This window comes from Macrobrachium nipponense, chromosome 1, assembly GCF_015104395.2.
Source record: "Macrobrachium nipponense isolate FS-2020 chromosome 1, ASM1510439v2, whole genome shotgun sequence".
NCBI lineage: Eukaryota > Metazoa > Arthropoda > Malacostraca > Decapoda > Palaemonidae > Macrobrachium > Macrobrachium nipponense.
The window spans coordinates 201,656,972-201,671,559 of record NC_087200.1 but is presented as its reverse complement, the minus strand read 5'-3'; the positions used below and the strand labels follow the sequence as shown (position 1 = coordinate 201,671,559).

The following is a 14,588-nucleotide window of genomic DNA, read 5'->3' as shown; positions in this document are numbered from 1 at the left end:
AGATACTTCCCTCTGTGTTCTATTACCTGATTGTGAGAACAGTGGTGGATCTTGCATGAAACCTGCAAACTGGAGTAGCTGTGTTGGTGCGCAATTGACTCAACTGACTGCCTTGGAGATGACCTGTGCCTGTTTGCCATCCAACAGGTAAGCCTCTAAAGGAAGATCACTTAAATGCAAACCTCCAAAGGAAGGGTACAACTCAATGAATGTCCTACTTCATGATAAAGTTTTCTTATAGAGATGATCCTCAGTTCTGGTACGTTTACCTGTCTATCTGGCCAGTATCATAGATGTTTAATGTAGGTTCAACGGTATTACTCGGATATAAGGAGAGAACTTTGTTGTAAAAGATATCTCTTACTTGTATCACAATTAGAATCTACATTGTGCACAGAACTTTAAGCCACAAAATATTTCTATGAATTTCAAGTTTAAAATGTTTACCAATTCTGTTTTTAATATGTAAACACAATTGATGAAACTCAACAATGCAAACAGTTACAAACTCTTTACAACAATGAAGAGAAAATGCAGTACATAGATCACAAACATATCTCTTAAAGTATAGAAAGGCTTAAAATAGAAGATTTAAAACTACAATTACACAACAGCCGTCCAAAAGATAAACTTCAGCCAGTAGTTTTTGCTGTGAGGATAGAATACAAAATAGCCAAATTCCTTGAAATATCAAGCCTCGCCTTTCTATATTGCCTATAAAATATAATCAATATTATATATGTATATTTTCATTATTTATCATTATGCAGTTTTTTAGGTACTCTTTCATTGTTTAACATCACAGGCCTCCTGGAGTGCGCAACACAAAGTTTTTTCTAGCATTTGATTTAAACAACAGATTTAAAAGACATCAGAATCCTGGACTGAGTGATTGTGTAAACATCCACTGGGATTGTGTTCTCACTGTGCCCAAACCAAATTTAGAATGTGTAGTATGCAGGTGCATGGGTTGGGTGGGGGCAGTGAGGGGGCACTCAGCCCCCTAAGCTTTCTTTGGCAAGCCTCGAAATCAGCGATACAAAAAATATCTATATGTATGTTTATTTATATACATACCAATTATTATAAGGTCACGGAACAAAGCGTCGAAAAAAATATAAATAAAGTTGAAGTGTAGAGAGGGATGAATTTAGATTAGTTATTTTTAACATTTGGAACAATATAAATAATTCATTACATATAATCGTTACCTGTTAAAAATAATAAGACAAGGCAGTTTTCTTTAAGAGCTGAGACATCTAATCACTTTGTTCACAAATGAATTAATGACCTGACAGGTCTTGAGAACAGATGAAGGTTTCTCTAATATCTCTGACAAGGCTAAGATTGTTCTGCTGCACATGAGATTGATACAAACTTGAAAGACTCCTATCAAGTAGGCAGACCCAAGAGGATCCAAAAGATCTCATCAAAGTTAGAAGACTTTTTAGCTAGTTCAACTGTAGGAATGAGTGAGGACAGTACAGGTCTCACTCCTGAGGTATCATTCAAAAGAATCCATTTTGACATATTAGATATATTTCTCTCTGAGATGAATAATAGATCCACTCATAATATGCCACTGATAGCAGCGATGGATGCACTTGAGCGTAATTCTAATGACTTTTTATGATAAGAAACTGTCTACCATAGTACAGTTTTATAAAGATATACACATAGATGAAATCCTTCTAAATGCCTAAATTTCTGTAGTAAATAGTCACTTTCTAACTAAGAATGAAAAGCGAAAGAATTTTTTTGAATTGTGTGATGAACTCAAACCGTTAGAATGTGCCTACTCAGAAATTCTTGAAATTGTTAAAATTCTCATCACCCTTCCAGTAACTACCATCTGCAATGAACGATTGTCTTCAGTGCTTAGCTTAGTGAAAACGTATCTACGAACTACCACGAAAAATGAGTGCGTGAATGACATGCTTCTCAAGGTCTTAGAAAAGGAGCTTGTTAAAAATCTTATCTAAGACATACTGGTTAATAATTTTGCAAAATTATGATCAAGCAGGTATCCACTAATGCAGTAGATAATATCTGAAATGCATGAAGTAAATGTTTATTTTGAAATTTCCTTAGATGAACCATGTTAAAATTATGTACCATTTTACCTTTACACATTTTCTGAAGCTTAAGATCTTCCTGTTCACATCAACTTTTCTTGTTTTCCTGAATGACCTTGTCTAGGCAGTGAGCTATATTTAATGTTAAATTGCAGTTATTCTAGGACCAATACTATAGTTTATAACTTGATTTGTTTAGAAATTTCCACTAGCTTTTCTTCTTGATTTATTATCTCAAAATTTGATGTACAGCATTTTTTAAGGAATAAAAATTCTTCAAAGTTCCTTTACAAGTAGCTTCAAATTGTTCCTATTTTGCTGATATTTCTAAAAAAAATTTCTCGGGGACCTTATAGCGGGCCCCCAGCTGGTTAGATTCACTTTGCTAGCAACTCTCTCCCCCCTGCTTTCAGGAGGGGGGGCAGCTTCAAATAAACCTTTGTCCCCCCCAAGGAAAAACGAAGTGACGCCCCTGTTAGTAGGAAAAGTTACACAAACTGATGAGCACATTAAAATAAATGTAACATTTCTTAAAGCTGTTTCAGGATGTTCACCAAAAACCATCTGTTCAGACAATAATGGTTACTGCTTCAGTACGAATAGCAGCCATGTATGCAATGGTATCACTTATGACGAAGGGTGTGATGGACCAAATTATGCTTGTTGTTTCATGGGTAAGTGGCTTTGCTTTGCATCTGCAATCATTTCTTTCACTTCTTATTTGTCTCAAGCACCAGGAATCTTACAAAGAGCCATTTCCCTTTGGGTCTCGGTTTATAGTACGTACATTTTCACAAAGTTTTCGTAAGGAGTAACTTTTTCTGATAAGATTCAGGTTTGGTTATTTTATCCACCACAGGTGCAAGGGAGCATTTATTGAGTAGCATAAGAATAAGCATAAGACCTTGTTTTCTTTCAAAAAATATAAATCATCTCATTCATACTTAAATATATTGTTAAGATTAACTGTGAATGACTTTCTTGAGACAAAACAAAATTGATAATATGCATGGATGTTCTTCACTGCATTCAGAAGATTTTTGTGCAAAATTGCATGTCGGCCTAATGTATTATTAATTCAGTTTATACTCCTCTGTGTATTATTGATATCACGTATGTTTTATCATTCCAGATCCTGATAACTGTGTTGAATTACCTGAATGTAGAGGAGACAGTGGGAGATGCGTGAAAGATGATGACTGGGGAACTTGCTATGGCTTAGCTGAACCAGCAGGTTGCCTTGGAAACAATTGCACTTGTTGCAGGGGTGAGTCACATAAAGAACAGTAGAAGAACTGGATATATTTTTTTGCTCAATTGTTTATAAGGCATAGAGTCACATATTTCTATGATAACTAAAAGTGTTAATGTAATTTATGTAATATTGAAAGCACATGCAAAAGAAGATTTGTAGCATAGTAGATAATATAATTGTAGGTTTAAACTTCTGGAACAGTATTATGCATTATATTTTCTGAAAGCTCGTAGCTTCTTATGTTTTTAACTTGGTCTTTGGTATTTATATTGAGTTAACTTTATTGTCATTTTTTAAACTGAAATCAAAACAATAAAGTCAATACACAGAACCTCTCACGTTACAACCGAACAAAATTTTTGCATGTCTGGATTATATGTAAAGTGATAATTCCTTCAGGGATGAGGGCTTAAGTGTACAGATATGAATAACATGAAATGATGATTAACGTTACGTAAAGAAAAGTTTATCCTCCCTCAAACTCTCAGATTGTACCCCTAATGCCCAGTGTACAGCTAATCAAGGCTATTGCTACAATGGTACAAATAGCTACATGTGCACAGGTACCATCTATGAACAAGGATGCGGGGAGGCTGCATTTCACTTTTGTATTAATAGTACGTCACTTAACATAACCTGGGTTCTGTTATCTTTAAATTTGGAATACCATTTCTCCCCCCCCCCCCTTTTTTTTTAGCCTTTTCTCATTTTACAATAGCTTTGGCATCTGGAAATCATTTTGTTTCACCATGCATATTGTCTTGGCATTTCAGAGAGTACTGATACACCCTTGTTACGTAAAAATTTTTCTTGGAAGATGTCATGTAGAATAAGGTTATTTTTTTTTGTACATATATATGTATAATGGAAAGTGAGATGGCCTTCTGAATAATGCTTATTTTAATTCTCAAGAGACACTTGTTATCCACTGTGATGTTTAACATATAAAACGTGTTCTGAATTTCCAGCACTTTTATGGTGCTATCAAATAGTACTTGTAAGGAGACTGAAAGAATGTAGTGACTACTTGCGAGCTTATCCATGATATATATGTGATATCACTGCCTTTCATTTTTTTCTCTTTTCCAGATATTCTCTCTCTGTTCTTTTACCTGGGTGTGTGAAACAGTAGCGGATCTTGCATGAAACCTACAGACTGGAGTAGCTGTAATAAGGTAGTTGATTCCACTGAATGCCTCGGAGATGACTGTGCCTGTCGCAGTCCAGGAGGTAAGTCGCTGAAACTCCTGAAGGGTCACTCAATGAGAACCTTGAAAAGGGAGACGAAAATGTATCGAATTTCCAGTTTTTTCATGGCAGAGTCTTGCACTCTCAGTCAAGTGTTTGTGTATAAATCTGCATAAACTTCTACCATTTCATCTTTCTGTAATTATTTGATCTAATTAATTAAGACAGTTTAATGTTCAAAACTTACTATTATTATGAGTATTACCATTTTATTATTAATTATTATTATTAACAACTTAGCTACAAACTCAAGTCGGAAAAAAGCACAGTGCCACAAGCCCTTGGGTGGGTCCAATAGTTAATGTATTCCAGTAAGGGAAAAGAAAAGAAATAAGGCAACAGAAGTACAACAATAAAACATAAAACCCTTAAAAATTTTGAAATGAGAATCACATGAGCCTGCTATAAAAAAAAAAAGGCATTTGCAATTAGACAGACACTCGGGAATTTCAATATGTCTACTTCATGACTAGGAAGGTTATTCCAGAGAAACTGTATGATACTGAATCTCACAATAGCAAAGGCTAGGCTGGTGTTTAAAGTAACTGCATATATTGCCATGCAAAGGATGTCCAGATCTATGAAAAAATATGAAAAGGAGCAGAAAGGTAGTGACAGAATTAATTTAAAGTCAGAATAAAAAATTTCAATGGAGCTCGCTTTCTTATTCAGAAAACTTCAGATGGCAGTTTAATGGGTACAGACTGGGAATTTATAAAGAGCTCAAGTTTTTATGCTGTAGTATTTTCATTAACTAGGAAGAGTATCCAGAACACAGTATGCTGAGGAAATAGTATTTCCTGAGCCTACACACATCTCTAAAACTCTCATGAGACTTTTTGATTTGCCAATTTCTTCGTGGTTGAAGATGACATAGACCAGAAATATTTCTCAAAAGTGAATTGCAGTACAGAATGGAACTTAGACTTTTTAAATGACTCATTTAATCAGTATTCATTGACAATGAATAGATCTGGGTGGATAAGACCCCTAAAACAATCGCACTTTGAGTTTTGTAATGGTTCATTACATTCCTTAAGAGAACTTGCAATCACAGGCTTACATTAAGAGGTGAGATCAGTACAAAAAGTAACATCATCCACCTATGTAACCAGTATGTATGCTGGGCCAGACTTCACATCATGAGTACCCAGTATTAAAAAAACAAAAGTGAACCAAGATGACTGCCTTAAGAACCACAAGAAAGTTACATGTAGAGTACATAGTAGCTCTTGGGCCTGCCAACAACTAAGCTTTGTGATCTATTAGTTAACAATTCAGCAGTACCAGGAGATAGTGCCACAACTTCCATTTGTATGAGTTTGAAAACTAGTCTTCTGGGATTAACACTGTCAAAAGCAGAGCAAAATACAAAGATTGGGCATTTCTATAAAAAATGAAATTGGAAAGAATTGCAACACAAACACAGGTTCATGTAGTAACCTGACTGTAAACTAGTAAATAGACTATTATTTTCAGCAATGGCATTCATAAATTTGTCATGATATGTTCTGAGATGTCCCTTATGTGTTGGAAAGGTCAGCTAAATTTAGAATTTGTGAGCATAGTATGTTTGTCTTTTGTAATAAATATACATTCATTTTTTCCCATAAAGTACCTATGGCAAATTTTTCCTCATTTATCGGTTTATATTACTTTATATTTTAGCTAAATTACTCTGTTGTGAAGAGTTTCATTTTGGGTTCCTGAATGTATTTGCCACAGAGCAGCAGCAATGGCTTTTCATTCAGCATTTTCATTAACAACTAAAATCCAATCATATTCAAGGATGACTGTCTAGGGGAAATTAGCATGAAGTGACCAGTAAGCCCAACTGAATAAAATCCTTGATATATTCACAGTCTGTTCATCAAGCAGCGCCTGCACTGGCAATAATGGTTACTGCTTCAGTGTGCAGAGCAGCCACGTATGCAGTGGTACCGTGTTCTCTGAAGAATGCAGTGGGACAAATTGTTCCTGCTGCATTGAAGGTAAGAAACAGCCTTGAGAGATGAATTTTTCTTTTAATTTTAATTTCTGGTTTCTTATTCAAAGATTTCAAGATTTTTCTTTTAGTTATATCGTAAATGTTGAGGAATATTGAACACTTCTGTCTCCTTCAGGTACAAAATTTCTAAATTTGTATTTAACCCCTTAACACCGATTGGATGTATTAAACGTTGACATAAATTGTCTGTCGGGTGCCGATTGGACATATGGTACGTTGATAAAAAAAGTTTTTTTAAAAATTCGCGAAAAAAATACTTATAGGCCTACCAGGCAAAAACTTTTGAATCACGCGCCTTGGGCGATGCTGGGAGCTCACGGATCAAGGCGTTGTTTTGTTTACAATCGTTACGCAGGCACGCAAGCGCGAATTTCTTTCTTATCACACTAAAAAGTATCAGTGACACATCTTGGAAATTATTTCGTCCCTTTGACATAATTTTTGCACCATTTTAAATTAGCCGTTACATGCAGTATTATATATGAAAATGTGCGCAGTTTCATGTTAAATACAACAAAAAAATACTCATGATTGTAGCTTTTATCAGTTTTGAAATATATTCTATAAATAATGATGTGCCAAAATTTCAACCTTCGGTCAACTTTGACTCTACCGAAATGGTCGAAAAATGTAATTGTAAGCTAAAAATGAAGTTTTTATGTTAAAACAAAGTTTAATGTATACTTACCTGGCAGGTATATATATAGCTATATTCTCTTGTTCCACCTGGCAGAAATTTCAAATCTCGCGGCAAACGCTAGTAACCTATTAGTAGTTCAGGATACCACCACCCCGTTACCGTGGCGCTAGCGCCAGGAACCGTTCCCACTTGAGCCAGATTTTTCTCTGAACCCTGTCTCCTGAGGGGAGGAGGGTGGGCATTAAATTATATATACCTGCCAGGTAAGTATACATTAAACTTTGTTTTAACATAAAATCTTCATTTTAATGTATGACACTTACCTGGTAGGTATATATATAGCTGATTGACACATTTGGAGGTGGGTCAAAGACAGCAACATTATTAGAGTATAAAATATTATTAAAACTCTAGGTTCCTTACCTGCTAAGGTAGCTGACTTCATAGGTCCTGCCTCTCAGTCTGCTTAAACCTTAGGAGCTCTCAACCAGGAAGTGTCCTGTATGTTGAAGAAGCTAAGACTGGAACTGACAACTGGGCGTGACCAATGTGTTGACAGAACCCTACAGCCCTCTTATGCCACGGCATTCAAGCTTAGTAATAGATCAGTACCTGAACTACACACACACACCACACCAATATAATCCAAACCAGACTGATAAAAGTAAACACACTTTTGTCAGACTAACCAACAAACCAACACCATCACCTGATAATAAAAAAATACTAACACAACACCATCACCTGATATACTCGCTTAAAGAAGGTTATGGGGTTGTAACTCCTTTGCCCAATACTGTACCCGAGGACAAGTATGGACCTAGCGTCTGACAGTTATCAAAGGTTGTCTGAATATCCCTCAGATAATGAGACGCAAATATTGAATTCGTTCTCCAAAAAAAAGGTCGATTCAATAATTTCCTTGAGGGCTAAATTCTTTTTAAACGCCAATGAAGTCGCAACTGCCCTGACTTCATGAGCCTTCACTTTCAAGATACCGAAGCTCTGTTCTTGACACAACATGTGAGCTTCTCTAATTAACTCTCTCATAAAGAAAGCTAGAGCATTCTTTGTCATGGATCTACTGGGGTCTTTGACTGAGCACCAAAGAGCATCAGAATTCCCTCTGATCTCTCTTGTTCTTTCAATGTAGAACCTTACAGCTCTCACTGGGCAGAGAACTCTTTCTTGCTCATGTCCCACTAACTCAGATAACCCCAAGACATCAAAGGATTTTGGCCAAGGCTTCGCAGGGTTTCATTCTTTGGCCAAAAAACCCTTCCTGAATGAACACACTGCATTACCATGTCTCCATCCCACTTTCTTTGAAATGGCCTGAAGCTCACTAGCTCTTGTTTTAGCCGTTGCCAGAGCGGACTAAAAGATTAGTCTTCTTAGACATATCTCTAGAGAGGCTTTCTCTAAGGGCTCGAAATTTTACTAGAGGTACCCAGCAAAACACACAAGTATTGGTCATACATGACCCATTGCCGGAGATCCAGACTTTCGGGCATTGGTACAAAAATGATCAGTAGCTGGTCCAATTTATATCCATTATCCGGTTTGCACACCGGGCCCTTAATGGCCACTGTGTTGTAAGAATGTTGGGACAATACATTGCAAATCATATTCAAGCCAATGCGTGTGTTGGACCAGTAGGGAACAACTCTGGGACTTCCAACTTTCCTATTTTGGGCAGATACTGGTACGATAACCAGTATCCAATTTATGTTTCATTATGGATTGCCAGATAATTCCAATGCATGATATGAAAGAATTAAATGTGATATCTATGTACATCACTCTGCTGTATCTAAAGTTTGAAAATAAACTATACAATGAAAAAACGGACTCCTTCGGCAGTTTTGTTCAGTGGTCTTAGACACGTGATCGAACCCCACTGGAAGAAATGTTAGAAGCTCGATCTCCTTACTTTTACCTTTTTATCACATAGTTAAACTGCATAAAACCTTGTATATTTTATTTTCAAACTTTAGCTACAACAGGGTGATGTACATATGTAATAAATACATGTTTAGAACAGATAATACATATCTGTAAATAGAATCCATGACCCTTATGTATCTGTATGGTTGCAATATTCATCTAAATTTATTTTGATAAGTAGTATAGGGTGATGTGGCAAGTATTTAGTATGACAAAATTATTTTTGAAAATAATTTATAGAAAAAACAGCCACAATACTAATCCACAGAACATTTTTAAAAAGAGTATTGATTTGTCATGTAAACAATAATTTCAATAAAGCATTAACACATAAAAAATGAATTCCATTATACTGGTGTTTAACATCAAAAATACATAGTCACAATTAATTTTTATTAGAAGGCAAAAAATGGTTAACAAAACAGTTGCAGTAACTAGTTACCATATATATATGCATTCTCAATATCTCACTACATACTACATAAACTCTCCTAATTGTTTAATATCTGATTTTCTATATACAATATTTTACAAAAGCTAGCTGATGATGTAGTCAAAGGAAATTATAATATTCATGGGATTTCTGTCAATGTTGGTTGTGACTTCGTGCAAGATGGTACATCCATTTAATTAAAAAAAGTAATGCAGGAACACAAAAACTGCCATTCATTAAGTACAGCACTGTATGTACTAGATAAATGGATGTAGCATCTTGCATGAAGTCACAAACAAAACATTAGACAGAAAAGAATGATACTTCTCTTACATCAAAAAAAAATTATTCATTTAAAATAATAAAAATTATTCATTTTAAAATATTATAAAAATCTAATCTAAAAAGAGACTGACAATAAGAAGATAAATTTGAGTGATAAACAAATTACATGAATATATAATTTCCTTGACAACAGTCAGCAGAAAGTGCTCTATATCATATTCCTTCAGGATCCCCACCAGAATTAGGTTAAAGATTAATTGGGACTCTCATCGTGACTTGCTGACTGTGCAAGTCTTTTGGTCTTTTCCTTCCACGTATCTGTCACATGATTTTTATTTTTAAATCATCATAGTTTTCCTACTTCAGTTTCATCAGTTGATAATTGTGTCTTGTTTCACCCAGAATATCTGAAAAGGATAATCAATATTAGTTTAAATTGCATATCTGCCAGTAACTACGCATAGTCCAACAATAAAAAGGCCTTTATATTCAGTTACTTATACCACTATATTTACAATTTGATTAAAATCTAAGTTAAAAAAGCATAAAACCCTCTGAACCCAAGGGGTCGAGTAGGAAAAGTAACCCTATACAGGAAGGTAAAATGGACAAGAAAAAAATGGTGCAAACTTTTGTGTACTCTCAAGCAAGTGACTCAAATCCAAGACAGTGGAAGACATTGTCAGAGCTATGGCAGTATCCAACTTTAGAAGTTTTGATGTCAAAGTATTAATTCATTTAAAAAGGGGTTAACAATTAAGATTTAAGTTCTTTTTAACTTTGTGGGATTTGATTTTGGTGTTAACCCCCTGATAAGGCTAAATGATAATGGCACTTATGGTTTCTGTTTGCTTTAACATTACACTGCACTTTTATAATGGATTACTTTGCATTACTTTTAAACCTTACTGAATGTGTGGATGAAATACAAATGCAACTCCATGTTTTGAAGATTTCACATACAGTACTTATATTTTGACTATCTACCAGCATCCATGGCACTTCACTGCATCTGCATTTTTTTTTCCCCATCTAAAAGAATAGCAATAGGCAGTACTACAAAGTGCCAATTACACACTGCAAAAGCCATACCCTACACCTAACAGGCATTATACAGCACTCACTTATTATAATTCCACACAATGTCGGACGTTCTCAAAACCCTTTCTTGCATGTATTTGTTTTCGTCTTCCAGCCAAGACGACCTTACCAGTTGAACTCATACTGGAGTCACTTGTCATGCAGAAGTCAATCATGGTTTTGACTGTGCTTTGACGGTTGCTCCCCCCAAGAATCTGGAGTCGATGTACCTAAAAATAACATTTCAATAAGACTGGTTATACGAAAGTTTTGATAATCATAGTAATGAAATCATTCTACGCACTATGGCCTTTTCTTATCTTTAGTAAGTCAAAGTAAAAGTTTTCAGTACTGAAGCGTAATAAACATCATTGTGGCATATCACGGGTAACTGACATGTAGCTTACCAGTGACTTTCTAAGGCACTGTCCCCATTTATCTGTTGTTCAAAGTCCTCAAAGTCTACATACCTTTTGTATTGGTAGCAATCCGTCCAGCAGGGATAAATTAGGTCCAGTGGGTGCAGCAGCTGAGTTTGTTTCAAAATGTTCGATGGTGACCTATTCATTATTTCGAGTGAATTCTGCTGATCTTGCACCCTAATTTCCAATTTTTGGTCATTGTCATCACAAGAGGTCGCATCACTTCCAGCATAAGAGGTTGCATCACTTCCACCATAAGAGGTCGCAAGACTGAAAAAGAAATCAATATTTTCCAATATCTAACCAGAAGTGTGTTAATTTAAATGTAGTTAGCACAAATCTCTTTTCATAAATAGCTTCACACCACGAGGAAATAAAAGCTGATTTTATTGGTTACACAGGTACCATCTGATTTACAATATTCAATTTACTGAAAAATTGAGGAAACTGTCAACAGATACTCTTTGGAAATCTGTATAAGCAAAAAGAAAAAAGGTTGATAGCCCCACACACACACAGATTGCCAAGCAATTAGTAAGCTAGGAGAAGACATTATTTTCACATCCATCATTGTTAAAAATTTCACCACTAGTTGCTTGTGTATGTGAATTATTTTCTACAATAGCTATTATATTTCCCATGCAAAGTTCTCTATATTCCTTAAATTTTCTTTTTGCATGACGATCAGAAGGTCCATGTACTTGCCATAATGAACAATCCCCAGCTTCACAATTCTTGACATACAGGGGACCTGAGACAAAAAAATATCAAGATATGGTGTGGGAAAAGCTTATTTTGGCTTGTGTCCTAATTGAAAGTGGGTACCAATTTTATGAATGGCAAAGCAACTAGTGGGAGGTGTGATGTAAATTAATTAGCAGAGGGAGAATTCAGATCTGGATTGAAAGTTAAGGTACAGTTGTGTTGTTGGTGGAGACATCCAGCCAGGTCAGGGAAACAAACATGGCAGAAGGTGGAAAACAACAGGTCATGAAAATTGAAGTCAGAATGAATTCCAGGGGTAGGCAGGTCAACCCTTCAGAAAAGGCCAAAGTAAAAGAAGCTATAGATAAAACTCTAGAGGAGTGACGTCTCCTTGTTAGACATCAAAGAATGTTCAAAAGGTAGGCCTCATGACAACAGTAAGCTAATAGATTTAGACCACGACGATTTTTTAGCTACATCCACCCACAAGGAATCGACAAGTGATAGGAAGAAGTCATGCCCATGTGGGCAATGCAAGGTCCAGCTAGGCCCAGAAGACGAAAGCCAAGTGTGATAATGCAAAAAATTGTTCTGCACAGACCTAAACAAGCCTCAAATGAAGAATTTCTTGAGGTCGATAAAAATGACAGAAAAGGAAAAAGGCCTAGATTGGTTGCAGATCATACAGAGAAATTAGAAAAAGCAATTGAAGAAACTGAGAAATTGCTGAAAACAAGCTTATATAGGTATTGCATGAGATGCTAAGAGGAAGAAAACACTAGTATTTGTATAGAATGTAATGGAGGGTACAGGCAAAAAGGGTCAATAAGTCAGGATGAGGAAATTGCTATGAGAAAGGATAGAGGAAAAATCCCAGATCACCAAGAATTTTGGAAATATGGTGTTGGATGGAATAAAAAGTGCAGAGAAAGTAAAAAAGGAGAGTAAATCAATTGGAGAACTAGTTACTCAAAAGAAGGATTGGCAGATCATACAAAGAAAAAATTAGAAAAGCAATTGGAGAAACGGAGATTGTGCAGAAAACAGGACAGTCGGCAATCATTGGAGCTTCATGGAAGACCTGAAAACCCTAAATGAAAACCTAGTGAAGAATATGGAAAACAAACAAGGTACAATCACGGAAAGGACCACTAAAATAATGTCAAGACTAGAGAGTAACTCACCTAACCCTGACAACATGCAATGCTTGAATAGCAAAGCCCTAAACAGGGACCACGATTAACAGAGGGGTTGGAAAGAAAGCAAAGAACATGGGAAAATCAAAGTGCACCTAAAGATAAAGATAAGCTAACAAGAGCAAAGTGCAGGTTCTTTACGACAGGAAAGTGCAAGAAAGGAGACTCTTGTGAGTACCTGCGCTTACGACAGGAAAGTGCAAGAAAGGAGAGACTTGTGAGTACCTGCACTTACGACAGGAAAGTGCAAGAAAGGAGACTTGTGAGTACCTGCACAAGTGGAAAAGCAGAATTTATAAAAGATCCCAGAACAGTCAGGGCAGAAAAAGAGGTAAACCAAAGGACAGTATATAAGTTCTACAAAGAGGGTTATATTGTAAATATGACAGGAACTGTAAATACAGCCACAGAGTCATTAGCCAGAATAGGACTATAGTACGACGAAATTAGGTAGACCAAAGATGAGAATGTATATGCGTTTCAAAGAGAGGCACTGCAAATATGGTAGAAACTGTAAATACAGTCACAGAATCAGAAGCAAGCAGAGATGAAGATGAGCAGTATATGTGCAGGTTTAAAAAAAAAAAAAAAAAAAAAAAAAAAAAAAAAATCAATCAAAGAAATAGCAGAAGAGCAATCAAGAGCCCTTTATGGACAATTTTGGACAAATAGCTTGGTAAATACATGTACCAAATATATTATAGAAATTAATGGAATGAGATATGCCAAAAAAGGTACCAAGAAATGAGACAAGTTGACTATGAACCAGAATAAAAGAGCAAGCAGAGATCAGGATGAACAGTATTGTGCAGGTTTTTCAAAACAAAGATCAATCAAAGAAATAGTAGAAGAGCAATTAAGAGCCCCTTATGGACAATGTTGGACAAAAAGCTTGGTGAACACATGTACCAAATATATATAGAAATTAATGGAATGAGGTATGCCAAAAAAAGCACTGAATAAGGAAATAAAGATAAGAATTAATCAAGATATCTAAGACTTTCAACAGGAAAGAAATAAAGAAGCTGAGGTTCACAGATAACTTCAAGGAAAAAAAAACATAAGGGAACTGGAAACAAAGGACGCATGTATCATAATGAAAGCCAGACTGAATATGTTGAACTTAAAGGCTAGCTTCCTGTGTAAATTTCAGGACGAGGTCTGTGATATATGCAGTGGAGGAGGACATCACCGAACATTTATTCATGTGTAAATCAATTAAAAAAACAGATCAGGACATAAATATAGACACGGAAATCCCGTAACAGAAAACTGGGGGAATACATAAGGATAG

At 35.7% G+C, this 14,588-nt stretch overlaps 1 protein-coding gene across 5 annotated transcripts in view; it reads left to right on the top strand.

Moving 5' to 3' along the window:
- Positions 1-4,422: 4,422 nt before the first annotated feature.
- The window catches only part of LOC135220026 (uncharacterized), a 425,700-nt gene continuing 415,534 nt past the window's right edge, over positions 4,423-14,588 (top strand). For all 5 annotated transcript variants that reach the window (XR_010315556.1, XR_010315555.1, XM_064257350.1 and 2 more), the window contains exons 1-2: positions 4,423-4,560; positions 6,441-6,569. Coding sequence is in view for 3 of the 5 variants with exons in the window: in XM_064257350.1 (XP_064113420.1) it covers positions 4,534-4,560; positions 6,441-6,569 (156 nt within the window). In the remaining 2 variants the exon portion in view is untranslated. The remainder of the gene's footprint in view (positions 4,561-6,440; positions 6,570-14,588) is intronic.